Raw genomic sequence first — 25538 nt, 5'->3', positions numbered from 1 at the left:
CGTTTTCAGAAGGATGAGGTTCTTGGGACAGAGTCGGATGTCAGTGATCACAGAAGTAGAGGGAGGCTTTCACAAGAGACAGACAGTGAACAACAGGAGGAACTTTCTGATGAATCTTTGAAAAATCTCTGGAAAATAATAACTTTCTAAGTTTACAGGAAGTACGGAATGGTACGAGAAAATCCAGTGTTTAACATCTTTGGCTGATACAGATTTGTATCAAGGTATGCAGGTTGAAACCGCACGTACCATCTTGAATATCATAAAGACATCGGCAGCACAGAAGAAATGACGGGTCGTCATTTCACAGCTTGGGGGGGGGGGGGAGTTTGTAATAGTCTGCAATGTTGTTTCATATGAATATTTTATGTATTGTGAAATAAAATATTATTTGACTTGTATGAATGTGTATAATGTTTTACTATTTGACTTGGACCGATTGACAGACAAGCTTTCGGGAACTGGTGATTGTATTGCAATCTAATCGTAATCTTCTATTTTCTTTTTTTATGCTTGATTAGTACGCACTTCTCTTCTCGTCATCTATTGGTTTGGTAAATGTCGCGGGTTAATTCCTTTTTCATTTGAACACTCTTACCTAAGTATCTGAACGGAACGGACATGTTGGTTTTTATATTCATCCGAATCTAGCAACCTATATTCGTATCAACTCAACTTATATACGCATCTGATTTCAACTTAACTATTACTAAGGTTAGTTTCTTTAACATTCCTAGATTAATTGTTCATGTTAATGGTCTATTACTAATATTTGTACCTCGTATAAATGTCCGGTATGAATGATTGTGTCACAACCTCTGTTTCTAGGAGGTTGATACAATTAAAACTCTAATTTCTAGGGTTCTATGCTTTATTGCCAATAAATGTTAATGCCCTGTACGATACAGTTATATTCAATACACAGCACAAGTTAAAAATAGCATCTTGCACATAAAGATAATATTAAAAATTAACCATGTTTGTGAATGTATATTTTAGTACATATACATATCATAGGAAAAATATAACATTTCAGTAAATTTAATTTACGGCTTCATCAATCTGCTTGTGAAGCATAAACCAACTAGCTACAGTTGCGATCACTTCTAACCTCTCTTCCATCCTGTCAGGATTCGCTGTCATAGAACAGTTCTTAACTGTCAGAAACTGTTCTGACCCGCGACACACCTTGTTAAGGCCTGTCAGGGCTTTGGACAAGCTCTGTCATAATCCGTCGTAGGTCCTGACACTCTCCTGTCAGGAACTGTTCTAGGTAGAACAGATACGTAGATTAGAAGAGTTCCTGACAGATTCAGGCAGTCATTAGCTCGAGAATACTTCTCTGACTGAATTACATACGGTACATATACGTGATTCCGAAAGTTCGTCTGTCAATTGGTCCAAGTCAAATAGTAAAACATGATATACATTCATACAAGTCAAATAATATTGTATTACACAATACATAAAATATTCTATTACATACACATATATATAATCAAGGAATGTTAAATCCCTGATACATGTATAGGCTAGTAATTGCCTTTACAAAAATAACTTACCAGTTGGGTTATATGTAATTTTTTGTGTTTAAATTCCGCTTTTCGCTTAAGCATTTTAATTTTAAACGCCGAAAATTGGTACGTTGTTGTGCATACTTGCGTATGTTACATTCTTTCGAGCTCCCTGCAGGTCCGGGTGTTAAAAGAATAGGCCTGCAGCAGCGCTAAGCTTGTCGTAAAAGGCGACAAAATAGTGCCCAGAAACCTAGCCGGGGTCTAGGGCGCTCTGCCCACAGAGCAACTGGGATGTGTGCCCCAGGTGGTGGAATGGGGTACCCCTGGCGTGTTACATACTGGGGTTGTCAGGCTATAATACGGAAAACCTGACCGCAAACCATAGTGGTGTACCGTGTTGGGACAGATGCCACGTTCCTCGCACGTTAAAGAACCCTACTTGGTATTCTCCCGGAGTAGGAACCATAGGGCTCCGCCACAGGAGGCTAAATTGCCCGACCCTACCCACCTCTCCCTATTTCCTGTGGCAATCAAAATTTGTCGACCCCATTGTCCTTGTGTCCCATCCGTTTTTCATTTCATCATTATTTCATGTTCATTTTATCATCAATTTCATGTTCATCGTCTGAATATAGCTGAAATATTGCTGCTCGGACGTTAAATCCCAACAAACAAACAAACAAACTTTCGAGCTTGATTGTTTACTCTGTGGGAAAATGTTCAATAAAAAAGCCGTTTTCATTTCCCTAGAAAAAGCTTTAGATACAGTACCTGAATCGATCCGTGCAACAAGAATTCTGCTCGGTCATCCATCACTGATCAGTTTTCGGTCAGTCATCGATCCGTCAAACCGATCCATTTAACTGGTGATCGCATAACGTGATCACAGAGGGATCAATGTTTTTTACGGCTTTTTGTTGTTTTCCTTGTCAATTTTACACATATTTACATAATGTTATATATTTAAACACCAGTTTATACATTCATTTTACGTTATTTTTCATTTAAAACAGATCTTACGTCATTTTACATAACAAAAATGTTAACTGCGATCAGATCGGTCACCGTTCATCGGTCATCGATCAGTCAGCGATCAATCAGTCAATGGTCATCGATCCGTCAAATCGTGGCGTGGATCGGTTCAAGGACTGTATCATTTAACCATTTCTATGATTAATTGAAACAACCACTAACTGATGAGTTGTATGTGTTTATGTAATCAAATATTTCTTTTTCGTATCTCTTTTGACTGCAGACAGTATGCAGCTGTATTAGGTGCATGCGATAGAGATCTATATAAAACTCTCTACACTATCCGCTTTCTGCCCATTGCACCGAACAATATGGTCTTAATGGTTAACTGATCTACAAAGTCATACGTCATTCAAGCATAACTCGACAGTGGAATGTATTTTCAGTAATTCTTTTTCGAGCAGCCTTAATGTTATTGGTGGTGTATTGATAAATCGAACAAAGGCCTTAACTTTCTTTAGTCTATTCACTGAGATGTTTGGAAAGTTCTCTCATTTTATGTCATTGTTGATTCGTTAAAGGTTATCTACACTTTGTACAACAGTTTGCGTCACAACAATGATTAAAGTAAAACAATGTTTTAATATGTGGGAAAGAACCGCTTTAGAAATGAATAATCCGTAAAACAAGGACGTACTGGTAGGTAGTATTTTTATGCTTAATTTTCGTTATGTTCGAAACAAAAACGAGAGCAGTTAAGTCAATTGTTACGAAAGGAAATAACAAAATTACTGAACTGATAAATCTTCCCAGTAGCCAAAAGGATAGTCTGTATAACAAAGTGATCAATTGGAAAAGACGAGAAAGATGAAAACTGATTTATTCAACGGGTCATAGTTTCCTTTCCTTGCAAATTTTCTTTAATGAAAATTTTCTTGTTCTTCTCATCCGACGTCCATTTACAAGAGCGAAAATGGTTAACGGAAGGTTCTATATCTCTCGGTACCCTTACTTTTATATCGCTTCCTTGTTCAACAATAGCGAATTCCTCTTGCTGTTTTTTTCTCTTTCAACTTCAACAAAATCAGAGGAAATGTCCTCTTCATTATTGAATTCCTTTGTGATGACAATGTCATCATCGTTTTCAAAGCTTTCGCCAGAATATGTATATATCTCTTTGTTTTCAATTTCTACAAATTCATTTAACCTCTGGCCGGGTTCTTCCTCAGGTTTATCCCTGCATACATATATATCTGCTTATTTAGAGAATGATTACCATAATCTTCAAATAATTTTTATTTTCTGCATAATGAAAACCGACTTGTTCAATGTGTCTAATTTTCCTTTCCTCTTTCGTCTACCCCGGATTTGACGTTTTATGAGCAACTCGGCGGGTGTTTCTAGAAAAGCAATAGATGTTTACCCTACCGGTGCACCTGGTCCATGCTCCCAGGTTTTTAGTGGAGTCCGAGTTGCTCATTTGCTTTTGTTACTTTTTATGTGTGATTTTAGTTACTTTATATTCTTTGTTGTGTATGTCTGTTTTCCATGTCTGGTCTTTGTCCCTGAATTTCATTCTTTTAATTACCGCTGTAACCTTGGTTCCCTTGATTATTCCTGCAAACAGTCGCAATGATCCTGACTTGTTTGAGGCATACAAAATGTAAGATGAGTTTTAATGAAAACATAACCTCCCGCTTCTATCGTAGAAATGTTGAAAATCCATCATTTTAATCAGTTTGTCAGAAACGGAATATGTTTCAAGGAGACATGGATATTGGATATTAATGTTTTAAGGCAGCGTATGAGACGTGGTTTCTAACACATTGGTCCTTAATATCAACATTTCTGCAAACTCCTGAAGGTAGTCGATATATCATATCTTTAAATAAATCTTGGGGTCAGGGTACTGGAAACTTTAAGGAATTAAGTACTGCAGCAAATCTAGTTAATATCTATAAATATAGAAACTCATATTAGATGCAAAATTTAAAAAAAAAATATGTCTACTGGTAAATAGTTAATATATTACACCATCTAAAATTTTACCTGGAAATCTAATGAAAGAAAACACTGCATAAAATTTAGTTGTTTCACATATATGCTCACTTCATTAAATTTACATAAGCGATGTTTTCATTCGGTTTGTCATTTGCGGTTTCGTTGAAGAAGGTTTAAAAACTTGACTTAGGTTTGTTAAACATCTTGGAAGTCGTGGTGTTTCATTAGGTTTGTACATAAAATCTAAATCAAACTCAGCCCTTGTCAAAGAACCTCTCGTCTGGTTGTCGGCAGAAAATTCGATGATGGCCGCAATTGAGCCACCCATTCTTCTGCTTATTTCCACAGTGAACTCGCATACATTCTCTTTAGTTGCATACATAAAGAACAAGAAGTAATTCAATCTTAAGCCGGATGGGCCTCCTATGCACCCAACTGGATGAATGCGTACTCTCTGCTGTGGAGGTAGCAAAATATCTTCGGATTCAAATATCAGACGTCGTCCATTCCTCGTGAAATTGTTCACTACTATTTCTCTATTACTTTTCAAGCAGCACACAGAAACAAAATGTACGATGTTTCCTTCTCTTTTTACATAAAATAACATAATTATACACAATTTTCTGTGCCCGAAAAATAAGTCCAATTCATTTTTTAAAGTTGTTTTGAAGTTGTCATAATCTGTATCTTTTCGAAGAGCAGCAATGAGTATTCTAGAAAATAAAACTGACATTACAATAGTTGATATATCATTTAATCTAATGTGGATCATGACAGATCATCTGGAAAACCTCAACTCAAAATTATTATCAGAATACAATAGCATTAAAATCTTAAAATCTATGATTAATCAACTCTTTATACTTCCTTTATCCATACTTAGTTAAAATCTAGACTCAAAAACATTATACATTATATCGTTGTTACTAGAGAAAAGACGGTACACCAAGATTCGGATACAATGTATGAAGTACTTCGTAGTGGTTATACATACATGTACTTTGTAAAAACCGATTCCAGATTGTCTTCCAAATTTACCGCAGAAAATGTGCTATAAATGCTGGCAATTTTGGACCCAGTGTGGTGGACGCGGTTTTCAAAAAGGTTCGGCGTTACAATGGGTACACACTTATGGGCTAATGTGATAGCTGATCTGATCCCAAGAAGGACCATCGTTTAGCCAGATCATTTTATCTTAGTTTTCCTCTATATAAATGACGTATTATCGTTAAACAATGCCAGTTTCGGGGATTTTATACATCGCATCCACCCTAAAGAAATTAAGATAAAGGAAAATACAGACACTGTGGAGTCAGCCTCATACCTGACTTCCACCTAGAGACCGTTAGTAAAAGAAAGCTATTGACCAAACTATACGACGAACATTTTCATTCCATTTGTCGACTTTCCTTTCATCTGTGGCAACATCCATCAACACTCGCGCATGGAGTTTTTATATCACAAATCTTACGTTATGCCAGAGCTTGTCGAAACTATTCAGACATTTTTGTACCGCTCTAGACTTTTTGCAATTCGGTTTCTAGAACACGGTTATGTCGCCACAAGATTGAAGTCATCACTATAGAAGTTCTATGGTCGTCATCATGATTTCATGAATCGTTATGGGGTATTCGTCTACACCATGAGAACCGATCTGTTCAACGTGTCATAGTGATCCTTTTCTCCTTCGTCAACCCCGGACTTCACTTTTTATACTGAGTTCGGGGTTGTGTCTAGAAAACAAAACAGAGGACGATATTCCAACTGGTGCATCTGGTCTATTGGTCCAGTTTTATTGGAGTCTGCGCTGCTCATTTACTTTTTTGCTTTGTACGTATTGTTTTGGGTATTTTATGTTATTTGCTGTGAGCATCTGTTTTTCATGCCTGGTCTTTGTCACATTGAGTATAAATAGCAAAAGAAACGACAATGTTAATATGCAAGGCGGTAAACAAAGGTCTAATAGAAATGACATTTTATTTTGTTATGTGGCTTACTAATCGTGTATGTGAAAAAAAAAATCACATTTACAGATTTTCAAGCGGTTTTGGCATGAGCACATGAGAAATTATATTTTAATTATTCACGGTTATCAAACGGTTATCCTATTTAACATATACATGTTCATCATTAATTATGAACGGTGGATTGATTTTCTATTCTTGTTGTAACGTTTTGACGGGAGGAAATCCGAGAGTGAAATTACATAATTTACTTTACAATGTGAATTTACGAAATTTACTACACTTGATAATCATCCAAACAAAAAATATGGTATGAAAATTATATACATTGTATTTTAACATTCATTACAAACGAGCAAGCAGTCCAAAGAAAACGGATTATACACAGGTATAGCGAAATAGTTACCCAATATACTCCAGCAGCATAAAAGTACACTGAAAGTGAAAACGAAACAATGCATGCAGAGGCCTGAAATTTTCCTTTGTAAAAATCCGAAACATTGTAATGAATACGAGCAAATCAAATCAATGTAAACACTATATGATGATGAAAAAGGAACATCATCTAAAAACGGACAGTTAAAGAGTAGTCTAGGGAACCAAGGTTATAGCAGTAATCAAAAGAATGTAATCCAGAGACAAAGACCAGACATGGAAAACAGACATACACAACAAAGAACATACAGTAACTAAAATCATACATACAAAGTAACAAAGGCAAATGAGCAACTCGGACTCCACTAAAAACTGGGAACATGGATCAAGCGCACCGTAAAGGTAAGCGTCCTCTGCTTTTCTAGAAGCACCCGCCGAGTTGCTCATAAAAGTCAAGTCGGGAGTAGACATACGAGGGAAGAAAAACTATGACCCGTTGAATAAATCAGTTTTCATGGAGCAGATGGATACACCATAACGATCCACGAGTTCATGATGACGACCATAAAACTTCTGCAGTGATGACTTCAATCTTGGAGCAACATAACCCTGTTCCAGAAGCCTATTTGTTAAGAGTTCCAGCGCGATACAAAAAGTCTGCGTATTCTGGGCAAGCTCTGGTAGTACGTTTGAGTTGTGGTATGAACACTGCATACGCAGGTGCTGAAGGGATGTAGCCACAGATGAAAGGAAAGTTGACTATTCTGAATGAAAAGTCATCATGCTTGTCGTAAAGTTTGGTCAAAATTTTTCCCTTACCATCGGTTTCTAAGTGTAAGATATGAGGCTGACTTCACAGTGTTTGTAGCATCCTTTATCTCAAGTTATATGGGGTAGATGCGAAATTAGGATTGTTTAAAGATAATATGTCATCTATATAGCGGAAACTGAGATTAAAGGATGTAGTCAAACGATAGTCTTTCTTTCTTTCGGATCAGATCAGCTTTAAAGTCTGCCTCATAAGAGTGAAGAAATAAGTAAGCAAGTACAGGAGCACGATTTGTTCCCATTGCAATGCCGACGTATTTTGAAAAATCACGTCCACCACACTTGACAAATATGCTGTCGATTCAAAATTCCAGCATTTTGTGAACATCTTCCTCTGTGTATTTGGAAGACGATTTGGAATTATTTCTTGCAAAGTATGAGGAATCTCTACCAAGAACTATATATTTTTACCTAGGTGTACCATCTTATTTGGAAAAACAACGATGTATAATGTTTTTAAGTCGGGACTTTAACTTAGTATGAGGAAGTATACAGTGTTGAAAAATCACAGGTTTTAATGCCATTATATTCAGATAATAGTTTTGAACTGATAGTCTCCAAAAGATCTTTCGAATTTTTCAGGATACACATTGAACTAATACCACTACGAGAGAAACAAGTGTTGTGGTAGGACTGCAGACCCTCTTTGACAGTTGTGAGTATAGAAGTTAAAAGTTTTGAAAGAGGTTTGGTGGTACATTTTGCAGATCCAGCTATGAAACGTTGTTTGTATGGATTCTTGTGGAGTTGTTTAGGAATCCAGTACTTAGACGGTAAATCACAATCATCGTCCTTGATAGAGGGACCAAAAGAGGTTAGCACAGATTTATGGTTTACCACAGTCTCTTCTTCGGAGATTGTGGTGGCAGTATAGGTCTTTTCACTGCCATTATTTAGAAATGAAAAAATCACCCGTTTTATTGTAAATTTTAGTATTACAACTCAGATACATGTCCTTTTCCACAAAGACGTCCGATTTCGCAAGCAGATCCTATCATATTATGACCTCAATTTTTGTCATACATATTGTAAAACATCTTACATGTATATTGTACTATGAAGCGGTCATGTTCGTAAATGTGAATTCGATTGCACAAACATGTTTGATTAACAAATATCAATAACACCATTTATTTTCGTTTGATGTTTTTTTGTAACTTAGAGAGATGATATTTTCTTGACAGTGTGTGACCACTAAAATGCAATAATCCCTTCTTTCGAAATAACCCTGCTGTGTTCATATTAATAAGGGTATCGTAACACCCTCGAATGGGCTCGTAATGAGATGCATTTTAGAATCTTCCCTATCAAGAAGGCAGTTAACAAAGTGAACAGTGGAATACCTTTGACATGTATAGAAAATATTGATTTGCATATAGTTTCGAATAAAAGAATACTTGATGTTATGATGATTTGATGCAAAATACAATGGAACGCTTTCACATGGAAATTCATGCTTTTTTCATAGTCTCGGATATGTTAAAATCGTTCACCAAAGTGATCAATCAGCTAGACAAACACAAATCAACAATTAAATCTATATTGTACATCATCTTAGGATAGAAATTGACCTATCCACGTTTGAAATAAATTAGATGCTTATCTGGACAAATACCTAGAGGTTTTATTAATAACCATTTTATATCGTTGGTCATCAGAGCTCTCGACGGTTGCATTTATAACAACTGGCTTTTCGTCTCTGTAAACAACAACCTTGACTTCAAATTCTTCAAAATCAGATCCTCTTTCTTCATTGTTACTAAGGCATGCCAACATCGATATTGGCTTTCTAAATTGGGACTCATCAAACTGAAGATATAGTTTGTCACTTACTGCCGCAACAAGGACTTCGGGTTTCTTTTTTTCTTTTACATATTCAGGATCAGGTCGTTGAATCTGGATTGAACGAATAATCTTTTGAGTGTTAGTTTTTTGTAAGAATCAGGCAAACATGTGCAAAATATATTAACATGCGTGTCAACACCACACCGATCTAACAAAACAATTTCACTCAAGGATGCTTTCTCTATTTAAAGTGACCATTATTTGATCCCTTTTTTTAGTTGTCAGAATTTCCAGGACTTCACCACCCGACCAACTGACTATGGTGTACAGGGAGTCTTTATTGACATAATTATCACTGACATACAAACATTTTTTAGATACATATAGCATATTTACAAAATACCATGAACAGTAAACACATTCTATTTCCATTCTCAGATCATTCACCTACCACTCATTCAATGTGATGTATACGTTTGGACTGCAATGTATTTAAAGTACAGAAGTTGGAATGAAAATCAAGAAAGAAAAAAAAAGAAAAACTGATAAATAAAAAAAAAATTCTTGTGAAGTAAAATTATGATTGAAACCTTAATAGTACTTAAAATATTGCTTGGATTTAGCTTGATCCTGTATAAGAAAACTTTGTAGGAATATTATGACAACAATACATCTCTCACAAAAAGGATTGTGTATAGAACGAACTCTGTCGAAGTTTTTTCTTTTGCAGAGGAAAAAAAAAGATTATTTGATCTTTGCATTACTGGATTTGTTCGGAACATATTCAATTGAATGTTAGTCAAATGAGGTTTTTGACAAAGTTATCTTCTCTTGAAATGTTCATTGTCAATGCATTTGAATGAGGTAATAACTCAATTTACCGATGTAATATGGGATTTCTTGCATTTGTTGTCTTGATTCTAATGGTGCAGAAAGTCAAGTTCAGCTTTTGAAATGGTTAATTATTTCATGCCATGTTGTACCCACTGCCTGATTGTTACAAAGACTGACACTAAAGTGGATAGAATGGTCCAGATTTATGTTATTATAAATTATTCAAAGACGGAGCAGGTTACTGTATAGGACCACATCACTATTCATCAATACCATGATGCAGGAAACAAATCTGCATTTTATAATTTAAAACGTACGTTCATATCTGTAGAAATGGAGACTGTTTGCACCTGAAGTACCAGAGTACGCCCTAGGGTGTAGCCGAGTGATATACATGGGATTTAAGAAGTTGGAAAACAAACTTACATATTTGCGGATATGGACATATGTAACGGATTTATCCCTAAGTTTTGTGCAATATTTTATATTATACAGTATAAAACCAGGTATAAGTAAAGTTTTTTTCGGCATTTGTTTGATCACTTTAACCCTACAGGTCATACCAATACAAGGTCAGACGAGAAGAGAATTATTTCTTTGAAAAAAAATTCTTTTTCTTTTTTGCTTCATTTCTCATTTTATACCGTCATAACTATATGTTAAAGTTTATTTGCATAAAGCGGGGAAAACATACAAACATTTCGGGAACAAAAACAGAACAACCACATCCTGTAACAGCACATATGAAAAGTTCTTTTATTCTTGGGGAACCAATTTTCGTCAATTTCGTGGTTGACTCGAACCACGAAATTAAATTCTCGACGAAATTCATATTTCCTAGTATTTTTATTGCGGGAAATGCCAATCACGAATTTGGGAACCCACGTACCAACGATTTGTCGGCAATCCACGAAAATTGAAATCCACGAATCGAATAAAACTATGTTCACTGTATTTGTTTTTGTTCAAACCAACCACTACAATAACCTGACGACGATAGTGCACTAATACAATAGTATTTTTAAAGTTTATTTTCCAAATTTAATTCAACATGCTGATGTGATAAGACATATAGTATGAAACCATTTGTGTAGAACAAGTGTTACTTTGTCTTGCCTCGACTTCATACAAACAAACCAAAGATAAAAGGATGCTTACTGCACGAAATAGTATATGTTATAAACATGCCTTTAGCACCTGTGTGTGGAGTTTTCATATCATACTCGGAGAGCTACATTCGGAGAAGCTAGAAAAGTAATGATATTTGTTTATTCACTGGAAAAAAAAGCAGTCCGTATCTGATTCTGCACCATTAGCATCGATCCGTTCACGGTGGTATTGCTCTTCCACCTCGGACTTGACATTTTGTAAGCAAATCACCGGGTGTTCATAGAAAAAGCAGATTACACTTACCCTACAGTTTTTCATTTACTTTTGTTTCTTTATACTTGTTGTTTTAGTTATTTCGTGCTCTTTCTTGTGTGTGTCAGTTTTCCATGTCTGGTCTTAAACCTTGGTTTGTATTCTTTTGAATTCTGCTCGAAATTATTACTCTTTCGTTAAGGGAACATATATTTGACATGTTAGTTTTTTCATCAGCTTGTTTAATGGTAATTTTGTTGTTATGTTTAGTCTGATTATACCGTTTTTTTTCTCTTATTATCGTGGTTACTTATCAAATTTAAGATCGAAGTAATCTGCTTACCGAATATTTGTATTTTTGACTTGATTCCACACATCCCTTTTCAAATTGTATATTCAATCTGCCATTTCCCGTAGAAACAGATTTCCCGAAACTGTCAACAACACCATATTGGTCCTTTGGACAAGAGACTAACCCAAAACTGTTCAGTCTGGTACATTTGAACTCAATGTATCCTTCCTGTAAGATCAAAAGAACACAAAAAATACCATTCGCGTAAAAAACAGTTTTGTTTTCTATAAATTTCGGTATTCTGCAATGATAGGCCACTCATCGGCAGCGTTTTAAGCAATACATAGGTGGACCTGAATCCTGAAATAAATAATAAGCAAGAAGTACTCAAAATTAAACAAATCGAAATACATAGCCCGTTTCAAGATCGAGAAAATCTGGTGTGTGTGACAAGGAATGTTGCTTCGATGTATTGATGGTTCGTCAATGCATTAGTCATATTTTTCCCAACATTTAGTTTATGTATTTAATGCAGTGATACTTTTACAAAATGAAACGTGTTACAAATTCTACTTAGTTTGTTAAAGGGACTGTTTGTGGGATGAAATTGCTGTTGGAAGCAAGAAACGAAGGGCAAAACAAACTTTCACCATACGAGCATTGAAATGTTTTATAGTACAAAATCAAGTCACTTTATTGTAGTCTAACCTTCAACGTAGCTGGTATGGTCTTCCATTGATTTCCACCAACTTCAATCACAGCTTGGTAACTCGTTACATCCTTATTTTGATATTGAGCAAATTTATCTTCCACCGGAACTTTGAATGATATTTTGTCTTTGAATTCATCTTGTAAAGAAAGGGCACATTGCTTTGATAAAGGTAATTTCCTTTCATTTGTATTCACAATTCCTTGTAAAGTAGAAACACATTTTTGGGTCTCACTTTTATTTGAAAGTTTGTATACGTCAGTAACAAATTTAAAGTTCTGCAATTGTTTTTCAATGAACAATTTCTTGTTCTTCTCATCCGACGTCCATTTACAAGAGCAAAAATGTTTAAAGAAAGATTCTATATCTTTCGGCACTCTTACTTTTATATCGCTTCCTAGTTCAACGATAGCGAATTCCTCTTGCTGTTTTTCTTTTTCAACTTCAACAAAATCAGTGGAATTTTCCTCTTCATTATTAAATTCCTTTGTGATGTCAAAATCATCATCGTCGTTGTCAAAGCTTTCGTCAGAATATGTATATATCTCGTTGTTGCATTCAGATATATTTTCAATTTCTACAAATTCGTTTAACGTCTGTCCGGGTTCTTCCTCAGGTTTGTCCCTATAAATATATATATATATATATATTATAGAACAATTACCTAATTTTCAAATATTTTCAATTTTCGGCATCATGAAAACCGACATGGTCAATGTATCTAGTTTTCCTTTCTACTACCCTGAACTTGCCTTATCATGAGCAACTCGGCAGGTTTTTTTAGAAAAGCAGAGGACGCTCACCCTAATGGTGCATCTGGTTCATGCTCCCATGTTTTAGTGGAGTACGAGCCTCTCGTTTACTTACTTGGTTATTAGTAGTATAAATGTGGGAAACGATTATTATTTTTCAGAGGGAGCACCCCAATGCGCATGTGGAGGACGTCACATCCGGTGGCCCTGGACTGAAAGTGACCAGTAGAGGGAGGGGACCGGAAATGGACTTATATGGGGGACGAATAAAGGGAATAATGGGACCTTTTGATGTAGGAAGGGGGTCTTAAAGGTTGGGAGGGGGAAACGACCTCCATAAGTATCCTCATTAAGTGTCCTAATTAGTGTCTTTTTCCTGCTATAGTATGTTTTCAAGTTACTTACACTTTGACCCGTGTTATGAGGCTCTGATAGTAAATATGTTTGTTATGCTGTCGCTTACAGGTGTTATCGGTTTTGAGCTACCCTGTCTTGTAAGGAGGTCTTCCTTTAGTCTAGTTTTATTATACAACATTTGTTTTGTCTTTTACATTTTTATTTACAATTCATATTCATATATTTGTCGGGTGTCGTCAAATCCGGGTCCTGTTCTCTTCCATCAAGTGTTTTTCTTCCCCTTTAAGTAATTTCACGAACCGATCATCTTATGATTCTGCTTTACTGAGTCTTCTTGCCGTCCCTGTATCGTTGACATCAAGGCTGTTTTTTTTCACTCTATTTAACCTTTACTTCTTTTTTTTTACATGACTTCTAGTGGTGTACGTTGTATTTCCTATATAGATCATCCATTTTCTTGATAAACTATCGTCTCAGATTCTGGCATCGTAGATCAATATGGTTCATCTTGTTTAACTTTAGCAACTTTCCTGATTTCTTAAGGTCGTTGTTTCTTATACAAGGATGCACGATACTACGCTCTGGTTTCCATTAGTATTTGATATTCTGATGTTGTACGTTTTACGTTCCTAATACATCTACGCGATCTTTGTCCTCTCTATACAGTTGCGTTTATAGGCGTGACATCTGTTTTATTGGCTTGCTTCTTTCCTCCATCTGGTCTACAACGATTTCTGTTTGGGGATCACTTTCTTTTGTCAGTTCATTCCTTGGTTTGCATTGTGCACGTTCTGTCGTCCATTGCACGTGTATGGCATCACGACTGGTAATCTCTTCTTAATGAATCCCTCGACAAGGGAGTATCTTGTAAACCTTTATTGCTCCAGGTGCGTCCATCTCCTTCGCCGGTCATTCAAGAACACATCCTGAATTTCCCATGGGAAAATGTTACTTCTCAATTTCAAGTTGTCGGGAGTGCCCTGTTTCATGTCGATCAATAAATATCCGTGGTGTTTGGCAGTGGCATTCTCGTACGATTTCATAGGGTAGTTTATCTTTTTGGGAATTATTTGTTGGGCCATGGTCATGCCCCGTGATACGTCTCTGGAATTTTTAAACAGAACCAAGTAATTGGCATTTAGACTGATGATCCTGTGATTTTGTTGAAAAGGTTCTGAGCCAGCAACATGACACCATTTTTATGGTGAAAATATTTCGTGAAGAGATGCGAGATAGATGCAGTGACCGAATTCATCGTATTGTCTAGAATAAGCAAGTGTTACTCTCTGGTATCCAAGGTGTGAAGGATGGGGAGTCCTTGTACAAAGTCGACATCCTCCATGGCTCCATAAATGGTCTGGTACACGTCGTAGCACCACGTTACTCGATCGGGTTTCGGCATTATCATGTGCTTCACGTTTTGAACGAATTGGCGTACAGACATCGTTGTTCCACTTCCGGTGTGTCCTGTTATGACGCTGGTGAAATTATGGACCCACGGCATGAAATGGTCGTTCAAATATCCTTTTGGTACTTTGAAAGCAAGGGGGTCGTCTGTCGGATGTATGGAAATGTTTTCGACAGTTGTGTCCTTTGACAAGCTTTCTTGAGTTTCATCCATGATCGATTGGCGTAGCCCTTTCATCGAAGTATAAGGGTCTTGGCGTAGTCCATTCATCAAAGTATCTTCGTTTTCTTTCCTCAAAGACTACTGGTTAAGTGAAGAATCATAGCCCGATACATCGGCTTGACTGCATCTTATCTGCGAGTAGGGTCTGTACCTTGTCGTATCTGAATTTTTACGGTGAACTAATCTCATATATCTGTTAAAACTATCCATTCTACTCAAAAACTTTGAACAGATGGAACAAGGGAACATGTATACTCTACGACAGTCCAAGTACAATTGTCACTTTTTCCGGGTTAAACTCGTTTTATAAGGTTTCTAGAACATTGTTTGTTTGTGTGTGTTTGTACGTGTGTTTGTACATATGTGTGTTTTTGTATGTACGTGTTTGTATGCACGTGTGTGTGTCTGTATGTTTGTTTGAACGACGTGTGATTGAGGTCAGATACAACCTAACATTAACCCTTTCCCTGACTCTTAACCTAACCTTAATCCTTTTCTGTATGTTATTCTGTTGTTTTAACACTAACTCTATCCTTAGCCATTTCCTTTCAACTAACTCTATTCGACCTCAAAGTGCATCTCCTTCTAGAACTGTAACCTAATGGATAAACAATTTCTCAAATTTATTGGCCACAGCCCTGACTCTAACCCTAGGCAAATAACATGACTTGACCCCAACCCTTAACATAAACCTAAACCTAACCTTTTGCTTAATCATACCCCTAACCCCAACCCGAACCTAGATTTAACGTTTAACTCTAACTTTCTTGGCACTGGACCTTATCTGAAACTCTAACCCTAACCCTAGTTCTTTGCCCCGTATGTTAACTTTTTAACTGGTTTCTAACACTGAACCCTGAACCTAAACAAGTAATAAGACCTTACCCTAACCCACATAACAAATTCTAGGTCTGACTTTCATAAAGTCTAAGACCTAACACAGACCTAGCTCTAGACTTAACCATAACCATAGACAAACAACAACATCTGACCTCAACCTTAAACACAACCCAAGGCCTAACTCTACGCATAACCATAAACGTAACCCATACCATACACCTGACCGAAGATCTAACGGTTGACTCGAACAACGTTCTTCACACTGGACCTTATCTGAAATTCAGAACCTAACCCTACCTCTAACTTTATCATGACAGTATCTTTCACCTTAATACAAACTCTTTAACTCTATTCCAAACACTAACCCTAAACATAACCCAGAACCGAAACAAGTACATGTATCTTACCCTTACCCCATAAGTAACTCTAGATATAACTTAAATCAAAAGCCTCAAGCTAGACAATCAAGACCAACACCATACACAAGTCCTAAGTCTAGATCTAACTTTAACCGAAACCTAACCTAGACCTATCTCTAGACCTAATCCTAACCCTAACCCTAACCCTGACTTAACCATAACCATAACCATAGACAAAAATCAACATCTGATCTCAACCTTAAGCATAACCGTAAGCCTAACCCAGAACTTAACCATAAACTTAACCCTTGTCATAGACCTGAGCCTATAGCCCTAATAATTGTCTTGACACTAGACCTTATCTGAATCTCTAACCATAACCTGACCTTAACACTACACATAACACTATGCGTAACCCTTTACTTAATCAAACACTTTACCATACACTTAATCCTAACCCTTAACCTAACCTAACCCTAACCCTTATCACTAATGCTAACCCCTAACCCTTACCCGAACTTAATCCTAACCTTGGACAAACAGCAACATCTTATCCCAACCTTAAACATAACCCTAAGTCTAACCCAACACTTTACCATAAACTAAACCCTTGCCATAGACCTAAGTATAGATCTAACTTTAACCAAGACCTATCTCTAGACCTAATCCTAACCCTGGACATAACCTTATCCCTAGACAAATGCTAAGACCTGGCCCCATTCCTACACTTAATCATAAACATAGACATAACGCTATACCGAACTATAGATTTAAATATAACCAAGTGAAGACCTAACCCTAGATCTAACCGTATTCAAGGAAAAGAATTTACCCGAGATCTAACACTAAATCTTACCCTAACCCGTCACTTACAGGGGCTGCTCTGGCTTCCAAAATTCTGTCGCCAGAAAAAGGGCGAACTGCCATTTTTTGTCGCCAGTTTTCAGAAATAAGAGCCAAAGGGTTCCAAAAAATATACTTTAAAAGTCACATGGCAAAATAGTAAACAAATGTCATCCATTTTCTGTTATCAATTATTTCATTTCGAAGTATTTTGACACTTTCTGATGGGATAATCATTGTTAATTGGATTTAATTTATTCTGTTATTACGTAATTCTGTTTCTAAATGTATTACATTGTTAAATAGGTCTCTGAAACTTGTGTGTAGCCACGTGCACATGGCCTTAATTGTGTTTACTTTTGACCAGATGATGAGAGTTTTGATTGGCTCAATAATATATTTACATTTGATTGACACCTCCCATGAGGCTATTGTCAGATAGTCAATTAACTCTGACCAGGTGTCAACATAAGTCACAATTGTTTAATTAGAGAGAATATTCGTTCTTGATAAACTTCCTGTCAATTTTAATATACAAAACCTAGGCGCCAAGACAATCGCTAACTGGCTATTTTTGTCGCCAGATAAAATTAATTTTTTTAAGTCTAGTCTTTACTTTTGTTCAGACAATTGTTTTATTGCAAACCCTGATCTTCATTAGTTATTTCTGTTCTATGTAAACACTCCTCAACCTTAACCCTAAATCATGTGATTATGTATAATGTGTTCTTTAGGTCTATTCCGTATCATTGTACTCACTGTTTTCTTTTGTGTAAATAACTCTTACCCCACGGCTTACCTTAACCCTATTCCCGACTCTTATCCTAACCTTAATCCTTTTCTCTGTTTGTTTTTCTATTATCTAATTCTAACCCTTGACCCTAACTCTAACCCTAATCTTTGCTGTGGTAATTTTTCTATTTTTTTAACACTTACCTTAACCCTGAATCTTACCCTAACTTTAACCATTGTTCTGATTGTTTTTTATTGTTCAAACACTCATTCTAACCTTTGACCTTACCTCTAACCCTAGTCCTTGTTCTGTTCGTTTCTGTATTTTGCAAGCACTTATCCTAACCCTGACCATAACCCTTGACCCTAATATTTGCTGTGGTATTTTTTCTATTATCTAATCACTATCTCTGATGCCAAGTCTCTTGTGTTTTGTTTTCGTATTGTTCTGATTTATTTTTTTATTATTCTCACCCTAACCATAACCCTGACTTTAACCCTAACCCTAACACTCTGTTCTGGTATTTTTTTTCTATTGTGTTAACACTAACCCTAATCCCAAGTCTCGGGTGTTCTGTAATTCCAATTCGTATTGATATGATTCATTTTCTATTTTTCTAACCCTAACTTAACTCTAACCTTAACCCTAATCCAAACCCTACCTCTTTCTTTCATGAATTTTTTATTCGATATTTTATCGATGCGTAACTAATACCTTTTTATCAAATGTTTATGAGAAGTAAGATAAATAACGCAGTGTACTAGATGTACCAAAAACCAAAAACAATAAAGAATAAAAGGAAAGAAATCCATGAAAGAACAAGACAGGGTAGCTCAAAACCGATAACACTTGTTAGCCACAGCATAACAAACATATTTACCATCAGAGCCTCATAACACGGGTCAAAGTGTTAGTAACTTGAAACCATACTATAGCAGGAAAAAGTTCCTTATAAAAAACCATCATACAATACTTAAAAAGGGGGGGCGATGGAAACAAACCACGAATGATATTATAGAGAAAGGTATCAAAGAAAGGATAATAAACCCCCATAACGGGTCAAATCTAGTACACGCGACATGTAAATATTGAAAGTATGAAAAAAGGAATTTATCCGATAGAGCCTCATAACACGTTCAAAGGGTGTACACGACATGCAATTATCGAAAATACTATTGCAGTAAAAAAAATCAATCTCCTTGTAATAATAAAAGAAAAAAATTAAACGAGCACACAAGTCTCAAACTTTAACAATAAAGGGCGTTAGAAACAAAGTATGAATGAAAATATGGAGAGAAAAAAATCAACAAATCAATGGTTTACCCAAATAACGGGTCAAATCAAGTACATGCGACATGTAAACATTAAAAATTTGAAAAAGAAATCGATTTAACCGTTAGAGCCCCATAACACGGATAAAATGGATGAAAAGGTTGAGTGTGTCTGTAATAGGCGATGAAATGGTCGACTATAAAAATCTGAAATGAAAGGCAATACACCATTCAAAAGCTATGAACGTTTCAAATGTAAATCGTACAATTGTCAGGATAATAATTAGTGGTTAGTCAAAATTTCAAACTGAATACAAAAAATATTGAAAAAAAATATCAAAACAATGATAAAAATTGATTTCTTTGTCGTAAACATTGCCCAACATGTCCTTACACCTGTAGTGTATTCATAAAGCAGAATAAAAACGGTTAAAAATCAATACATGGGCTATTGAAATCAGCTGTAAATTACAGAATCCATTGAACAAAAAGAAATCCAAATCAAAATTTAAAATCTATTTAAGTGCCCATTCAATTATTACACAAACACGATGAAATTACAACTTATTTGCAAAAATAATTAGAAAAAAAGAGCATTGATGAAAAAAAACATGCAAATAAAAAACAATATAAACAAGAAAGACAAGTAATAAGACACTCCCCTTTTTTAAACTTACCTGTTTATAATAATTAATGGCACTAATTAGGACACTTAATGAGGATACCTATGCAGGTCGTTTGACCCTCCCAACCTTTAATACCCCCTTCCTACATCAAAAGGTCCCCATGTTCCCTTTATTGGTCCCTTATATAAGTCCACTTCCGGTCATACATAAGGTCCACCTTCGGTCCCCTACCTCTACTGGACACTTCCGGTCAACGATCATCGGTTGTGACGTCATGCGCATGCGCATTAGGGTGCTCCCCCAAAAATAATCGTTTTAAATTGACAGATTTTGAGGCGATAATCACTGCAATTAACATCAATTTCACGTTTTAAATATAAAATATACGTTTAAGTCCTCTATAATGTTGATTAATTTCAAACTACAAAAGAAACTTTACAAAATGGAACTTATTTCAAGAAATGAATTTCCATTTATCATTGCATTTTTATCATTACAAAATTATTGATTTGAATGTAGGATTTTATAAGGAATGTTAATGGAACAACGGTTTGTCGTTTTTATAATGAAGCAGGTATATTTAACTTTCACTTTAAAATTTAAGTAGTTTTACATATTTTTTTGAGCTCAATGGATTATAGCGGTTTTGAGGAACATTATGGAAAGGTGTTACCATCCTTTTAAGTACTGTTGACATGCAACTCTTTGTGTAGTTTATAATGGTAAAATTAAATTGGATCAGTAGATTACAGTATCATCATTTTTCAGTACAGATTCCAGAAAAGCTGATGCACTTTCCTAATAAAAAATAGTATGGACACTCGTTACAAATAAATAACAATAAGATTGCAATAAAATAGCATCACGGTAACTCTGTTTTCGTAAACTGTTATGGAGTATTGTAAATGCTATTGGGAACCAAATAGTCTCGAGAGAATAAATTACAAATCAAATGATAGCTTTTTCCAAGATAGGGATGGCCAACAGTCACTATTTTTGTAATCAAATGTTTACGAAAGTAACGTTATCAGTCTAACTTTACAGATGCCGGCCAATACATTCCGGACAATGACAAATGGCATAAATTTATTCATGTTTCTTCGGGAGTGTTTCAGATTTCAATTGTCTTATATTATTTTTGTAAAGTTACATTATACAATTGTTTCATTCATATTCAAGTTCAAGATTAAGTTCATAAAATAACTTTCCGCTTGAAATAGGGAAATCAAGGGAATCAGGATTCGAGTGGTAATCAAAAAGATAAGATCCAGGCAAGGAGAGTAGACATACAATAACATGAACATATCACATGCAAAAAGTCAAAGAGAATAAACAAACGAGTCTTCACTACACCGGGAGCATGGACCAGATGCACTGTTAGAAAAAGCGTACTCTGCTTGATGTATTGGTTGTTACAACTTAATATTTATAAATGTTTGAAAGAACTTAAGATGAAGAACAATGAACGGTTTTGGTCTTGGTTGAAAGTTTATACAGTGCAAGATATGTAGCATCAGATTTCAGTGAGTGTATAGGCTATCATTTCTATAAGTACTCACGGTTTGGCGGCGTATGGTTTATCCGGCGTTAGCAGATCCAGTTCCTTTTTAATTTGGTTTTTGACCTGCCTTGTTGATTGAATACGTCTACTTGTCTCACTACCGTCCATTTTGTTGAAGCTATTTATACGAATTTATTTTTGTATGTATGTATTTCTACTTCCTTTTAAAAAATCAATAACAAAATAAATCATTTCAACTCTGCTATTCTACATGAAATTGAAAATGTAAATGACTTATTTTTTGTTTTTATATAAATCGGGTATTTTTTATCACTTTATTGTGTGTCCGGAAGCCATTTTGGTTTAAGTCGCAACATAAATCGTCTCATTATGTATTACGAAACATACCGAACAAACTTGCTTTTTTATAGTCTCAATAATGTGTATATTTATCTTCTAAAATACACAAAACACGCAATACTGTAGTCAATAAACTTATCTTTCGAATATAGGATACTTACAGGACGTTTTCATTATTCCATGTTTTAACAGTAGATATTACGTAACACATTCAACATTGAAATCAGTTGATGCATAAGATTTTATATGTTTATTTATAATTTCCTTTTATAATATTATCGGTAAAATTGTAGTTAATGTTATAACATTCATCGTTGAAAAGAAATTCTTAATATACATGATATTGAACATGAGCGCCTAGCCATTATAAACACACCCTATTTATTTTGTGTGATAATTATGTTTATCAGTTGCGTATCATGTGTAAATTTATAGCTCGAAGTAAACTTCATCAATATTCTTCTGTAAATTGTTATGATATAAAAAAAAATCCTTTACGTTTGGCTAAAATTATCATTGTATTCTTCTATAGATATAGACTAAACTGATAAAATTGATCGAATATGTAGTCACCAGACCACTCTTTTCTTTCAGGCATGAAATTTATGCACTTAGTATGCATTAGGTCACTGTATCGTATTAATTTTCCTATATACTTCCATTTATGTAGCATTTCTAAAGATATGTGAAAAAAATCCCGCAAAAAACGTAGGGTGTGTCCATAAAGATCGGACAGAAAAGTTGTCGTGAACTATAAAAAGCCATTTTCTCTACTTTCACTTTCGTTTTGCACTCATCATAACCTTTTCAGAGGAACATTTTTATATTATTATGTTAGATTTTTTCTTAAAGTTTCTCATCTTAAAGTGAATGTGATGTTTGCTCTATTCATTGTTCATATCCTTTGACAAAACTTTAGTTTGTACAGAGGCAAAAAGAAAATGCACTATATGTTTATAGCCTCCATGTTTTGACGTACAATCAGGGGAATGCAATGCCATACTGGTACCATTAGGGACTCACATGATAACGTTTGAGCTGTGGAACTTCACTTATGATACCATTTATATTCTTCATATGGTTTTATCGTTAATTTCACTTAAAAAGTGGTAAAAAAGAGTACTAGATTAACTACTTAATACATAACATTATTTTCTATCAATCCCATAAATGTTCTATGATGTTCCCGTTTACATTGTGAAATATAAGAACCCGCATGAAAACTAAACCTATTGAATGAAAAACGCGGTTACACTACGTGATCAATTTGTACAGGCATGGGCTGCAAGAGTTCAAAATTGTGCTAAGGAATTGAACTAACGCATTTACAAAAATACTTTTAACTTTTTGGGATATATTAATATTTAAAGGAAAGAGTCGCAATCACATTATGTAAGTTCAAAGTGGTCCACTACAAACTCTCAGTAGAAAATGGAAGATGAAAACGTATGGAGAGGGAAAACAGACTTTGCACCTTATGTACGGCTAATAATATGGATAATGAATATCATTTCGTCTTTGGTGTATTTTTTTGCAAACAGGAAAAGAAAACTCCTTAATGCCAAGTTTTCACGAAATTATAATATTTTGAAACTCAGTTAAACAATGAACTTGACTGAATATTTGAAAAAATAACAAAGTATGCACTTTCATTCGAGTTATTAACAGCGTAGCGGATTCTCTCTGGTGAATAAATATATACCAAACTGTCCATTGTATTAGGGATGTTTTTTTATGTTTCTGAATTAGGTTATAAAGTGAAACATTGCTTATACTTTTATGTTCTAGCGAATTTAAAATATGATATGATAGATTCATTCGAAATAGAACGCGTCTTCGTTGGAGTAAATGAATCGCAATTTCATATTATATGGGGGTGGGGGGTGGGGGTTCCAAAGGTTTTTCCATACCAGGTGTGTATGGCATCACAGTACCAAACAAGGTTTTAAAACATAATCTTATTTGCTCAAAGAGAACCATTGAACGCGAAACCTTTACTTTTGAAACCTAAAATTGTTTTGTGATATAAATTGCAGACAAAATATTATTATATGTGTTCATCTTTTCCGTTCTACATAAATCATAGTTAAGAAGATACATCAGAATAATTCATCTGTTGTTGTACTATCGAATAAGTTTTACTGGTCATCATACAATCAATTTGTGACATATACTATCAATGAGTGGCATATATTTGTGTCAGTGTTACCAATTTCAAGTATATTTGATTTTTTCATAAGTGTAGTATTTGGATCATTGGGACCTTTAGTGTCAGTCCCTGTAATAATCAGTCAATAGGTCAAACATACTATGAAAAACCCATCATTTTGCAATTTGGCTATTTGCAACATCAGAATGAGGGAAAACAGACAAGATTTTTCATACTGGACCATTGAGTTACAATTACATTGAAATGCACTGCAAATGAACATTTAAAGGGAAGATAACTGTCAATACCTCATTTTTCTACGATTCTATTGAAAAATTCAAGGCCAGTGATGCAGAAATAAAAAAACTGGTCTTTTCAAATAGAGAAAGTGATATTACATTATCATATTGGTGGGTTTTTGACATGCATATTTCTGATTTTTCCCATTTTGCCTGATTCTTACAAACACTTACACTTGAATCTTAAACCACACGTTTTTACCGGTGTAAAAAAGGTTCAAACACGTTTGAAGCACTTAAAATTGTTTATATTGAAGTTAAAGTATGTTAGCTACATTTAGGACGATATCATGTGTGCATAAAACAAAATATTTGGTCATATCAAGGTTTATTTCTATATGAATTAAAATAAAAAATGCGCACATCATAATCGTGTATGCTGGAAAAATGAATAAGGTGTTTGAACGCCGTTGTTTTATTGTTTGCTAATAATATGGTTATACGTACTTATAAAGATACAGAAAATTCCTGAAAGTATCATTTGTGTGTTCAAATAAGCAGTGTTGTGTTTTGCTTTTTCTGTGGTTCTATCAGAGTTCCGTATATGTTTCTTCGAGTCTACAATTATTTTATTTTGTTCAAAAACTTTAACATTCTCTTAAACAGTGACTTTTCTTCAATGATACTCTTGTTATTAATCTGCTGAACCATACAAAGAGTAATCAAGGGAACCAAGGTTATAGCGGTAATAAAAAAAATGTAATCCAGGGACAAAGACCAGACATGGAAAACAGACATACACAACAAAGAACATAAAGTAACTAAAATCATACATACAAAGTAACAAAAGTAAATGAGCAACTCGGACTCCACTAAAAACTGGGAGCATGGACCAGGTGCACCGGTAGGATAAGCGTCCTCTGCTTTTTTAGAAACAAGAATTGACAAAGCTATTTGAGTATTTAAACTCATAAGTTGCTATTGAAAACGTTGATAAATACACAACCATGAATCTTTTGTATAGACAGCTCCTGGTTATATAAGTAGCAGTCTTTATAAAAGACAGGAGGTCAAAAACCCAACAAAATTTCTTTCAATAGAAACAGTAACAGATCACGTTTCTTATTTTTCTTTTGATGCAATTATCATTTTTGGAAGAATTATCGTTCATGATTTACTTTGATACAGTTTATTTTGTGTGAGATGAATATATGATGTTCTCAAAAGTGCAGATCTGAA

General features: G+C 35.0%; 1 protein-coding gene across 4 annotated transcripts; it reads right to left on the bottom strand.

Moving 5' to 3' along the window:
• Positions 1–853: 853 nt before the first annotated feature.
• Positions 854–22292, bottom strand: LOC148603639 (uncharacterized). Of its 4 annotated transcripts, none has more exons than XM_088553083.1 (6): positions 22073–22290; positions 21610–21729; positions 12639–13263; positions 11982–12158; positions 9273–9553; positions 854–5203 (listed from the first exon to the last, which is right to left on the bottom strand). In XM_088553083.1, the coding sequence occupies exons 1-6, from the start codon at positions 22120–22122 to the stop codon at positions 4609–4611; spliced, it is 1848 nt and encodes a 615-aa protein (XP_088409209.1). In that variant the 5' UTR covers positions 22123–22290; the 3' UTR covers positions 854–4608. The 4 variants fall into 4 exon arrangements, with proteins under 4 accessions (XP_088409209.1, XP_088409210.1, XP_088409212.1 ...); XM_088553084.1 differs by having other exon boundaries at positions 21610–21772; positions 22073–22289; XM_088553087.1 differs by having other exon boundaries at positions 5022–5203; positions 9491–9553.
• Positions 22293–25538: the final 3246 nt, after the last annotated feature.

This window comes from Perna viridis, chromosome 11, assembly GCF_037379345.1.
Source record: "Perna viridis isolate PV_CMFRI_1.1 ecotype Kerala chromosome 11, ASM3737934v1, whole genome shotgun sequence".
NCBI lineage: Eukaryota > Metazoa > Mollusca > Bivalvia > Mytilida > Mytilidae > Perna > Perna viridis.
The sequence above is the reverse complement of the archived record's forward strand: the minus strand, read 5'-3'. Positions and strand labels throughout refer to the sequence as shown.

Coding starts and splice junctions, on each gene's coding strand:
- LOC148603639 (XM_088553083.1), bottom strand. CDS start 22,122: ATGTGTTACGTAATATCTACTGTTAAAACATGGAATAATGAAAACGTC. Junction 9,554..11,981: donor GTCAAAAATACAAATATTCG/GTAAGCAGATTA, acceptor CGTTCAATCCAG/ATTCAACGACCTGATCCTGA. Junction 5,204..9,272: donor GTTATTAATAAAACCTCTAG/GTATTTGTCCAG, acceptor TTTATTTTCTAG/AATACTCATTGCTGCTCTTC.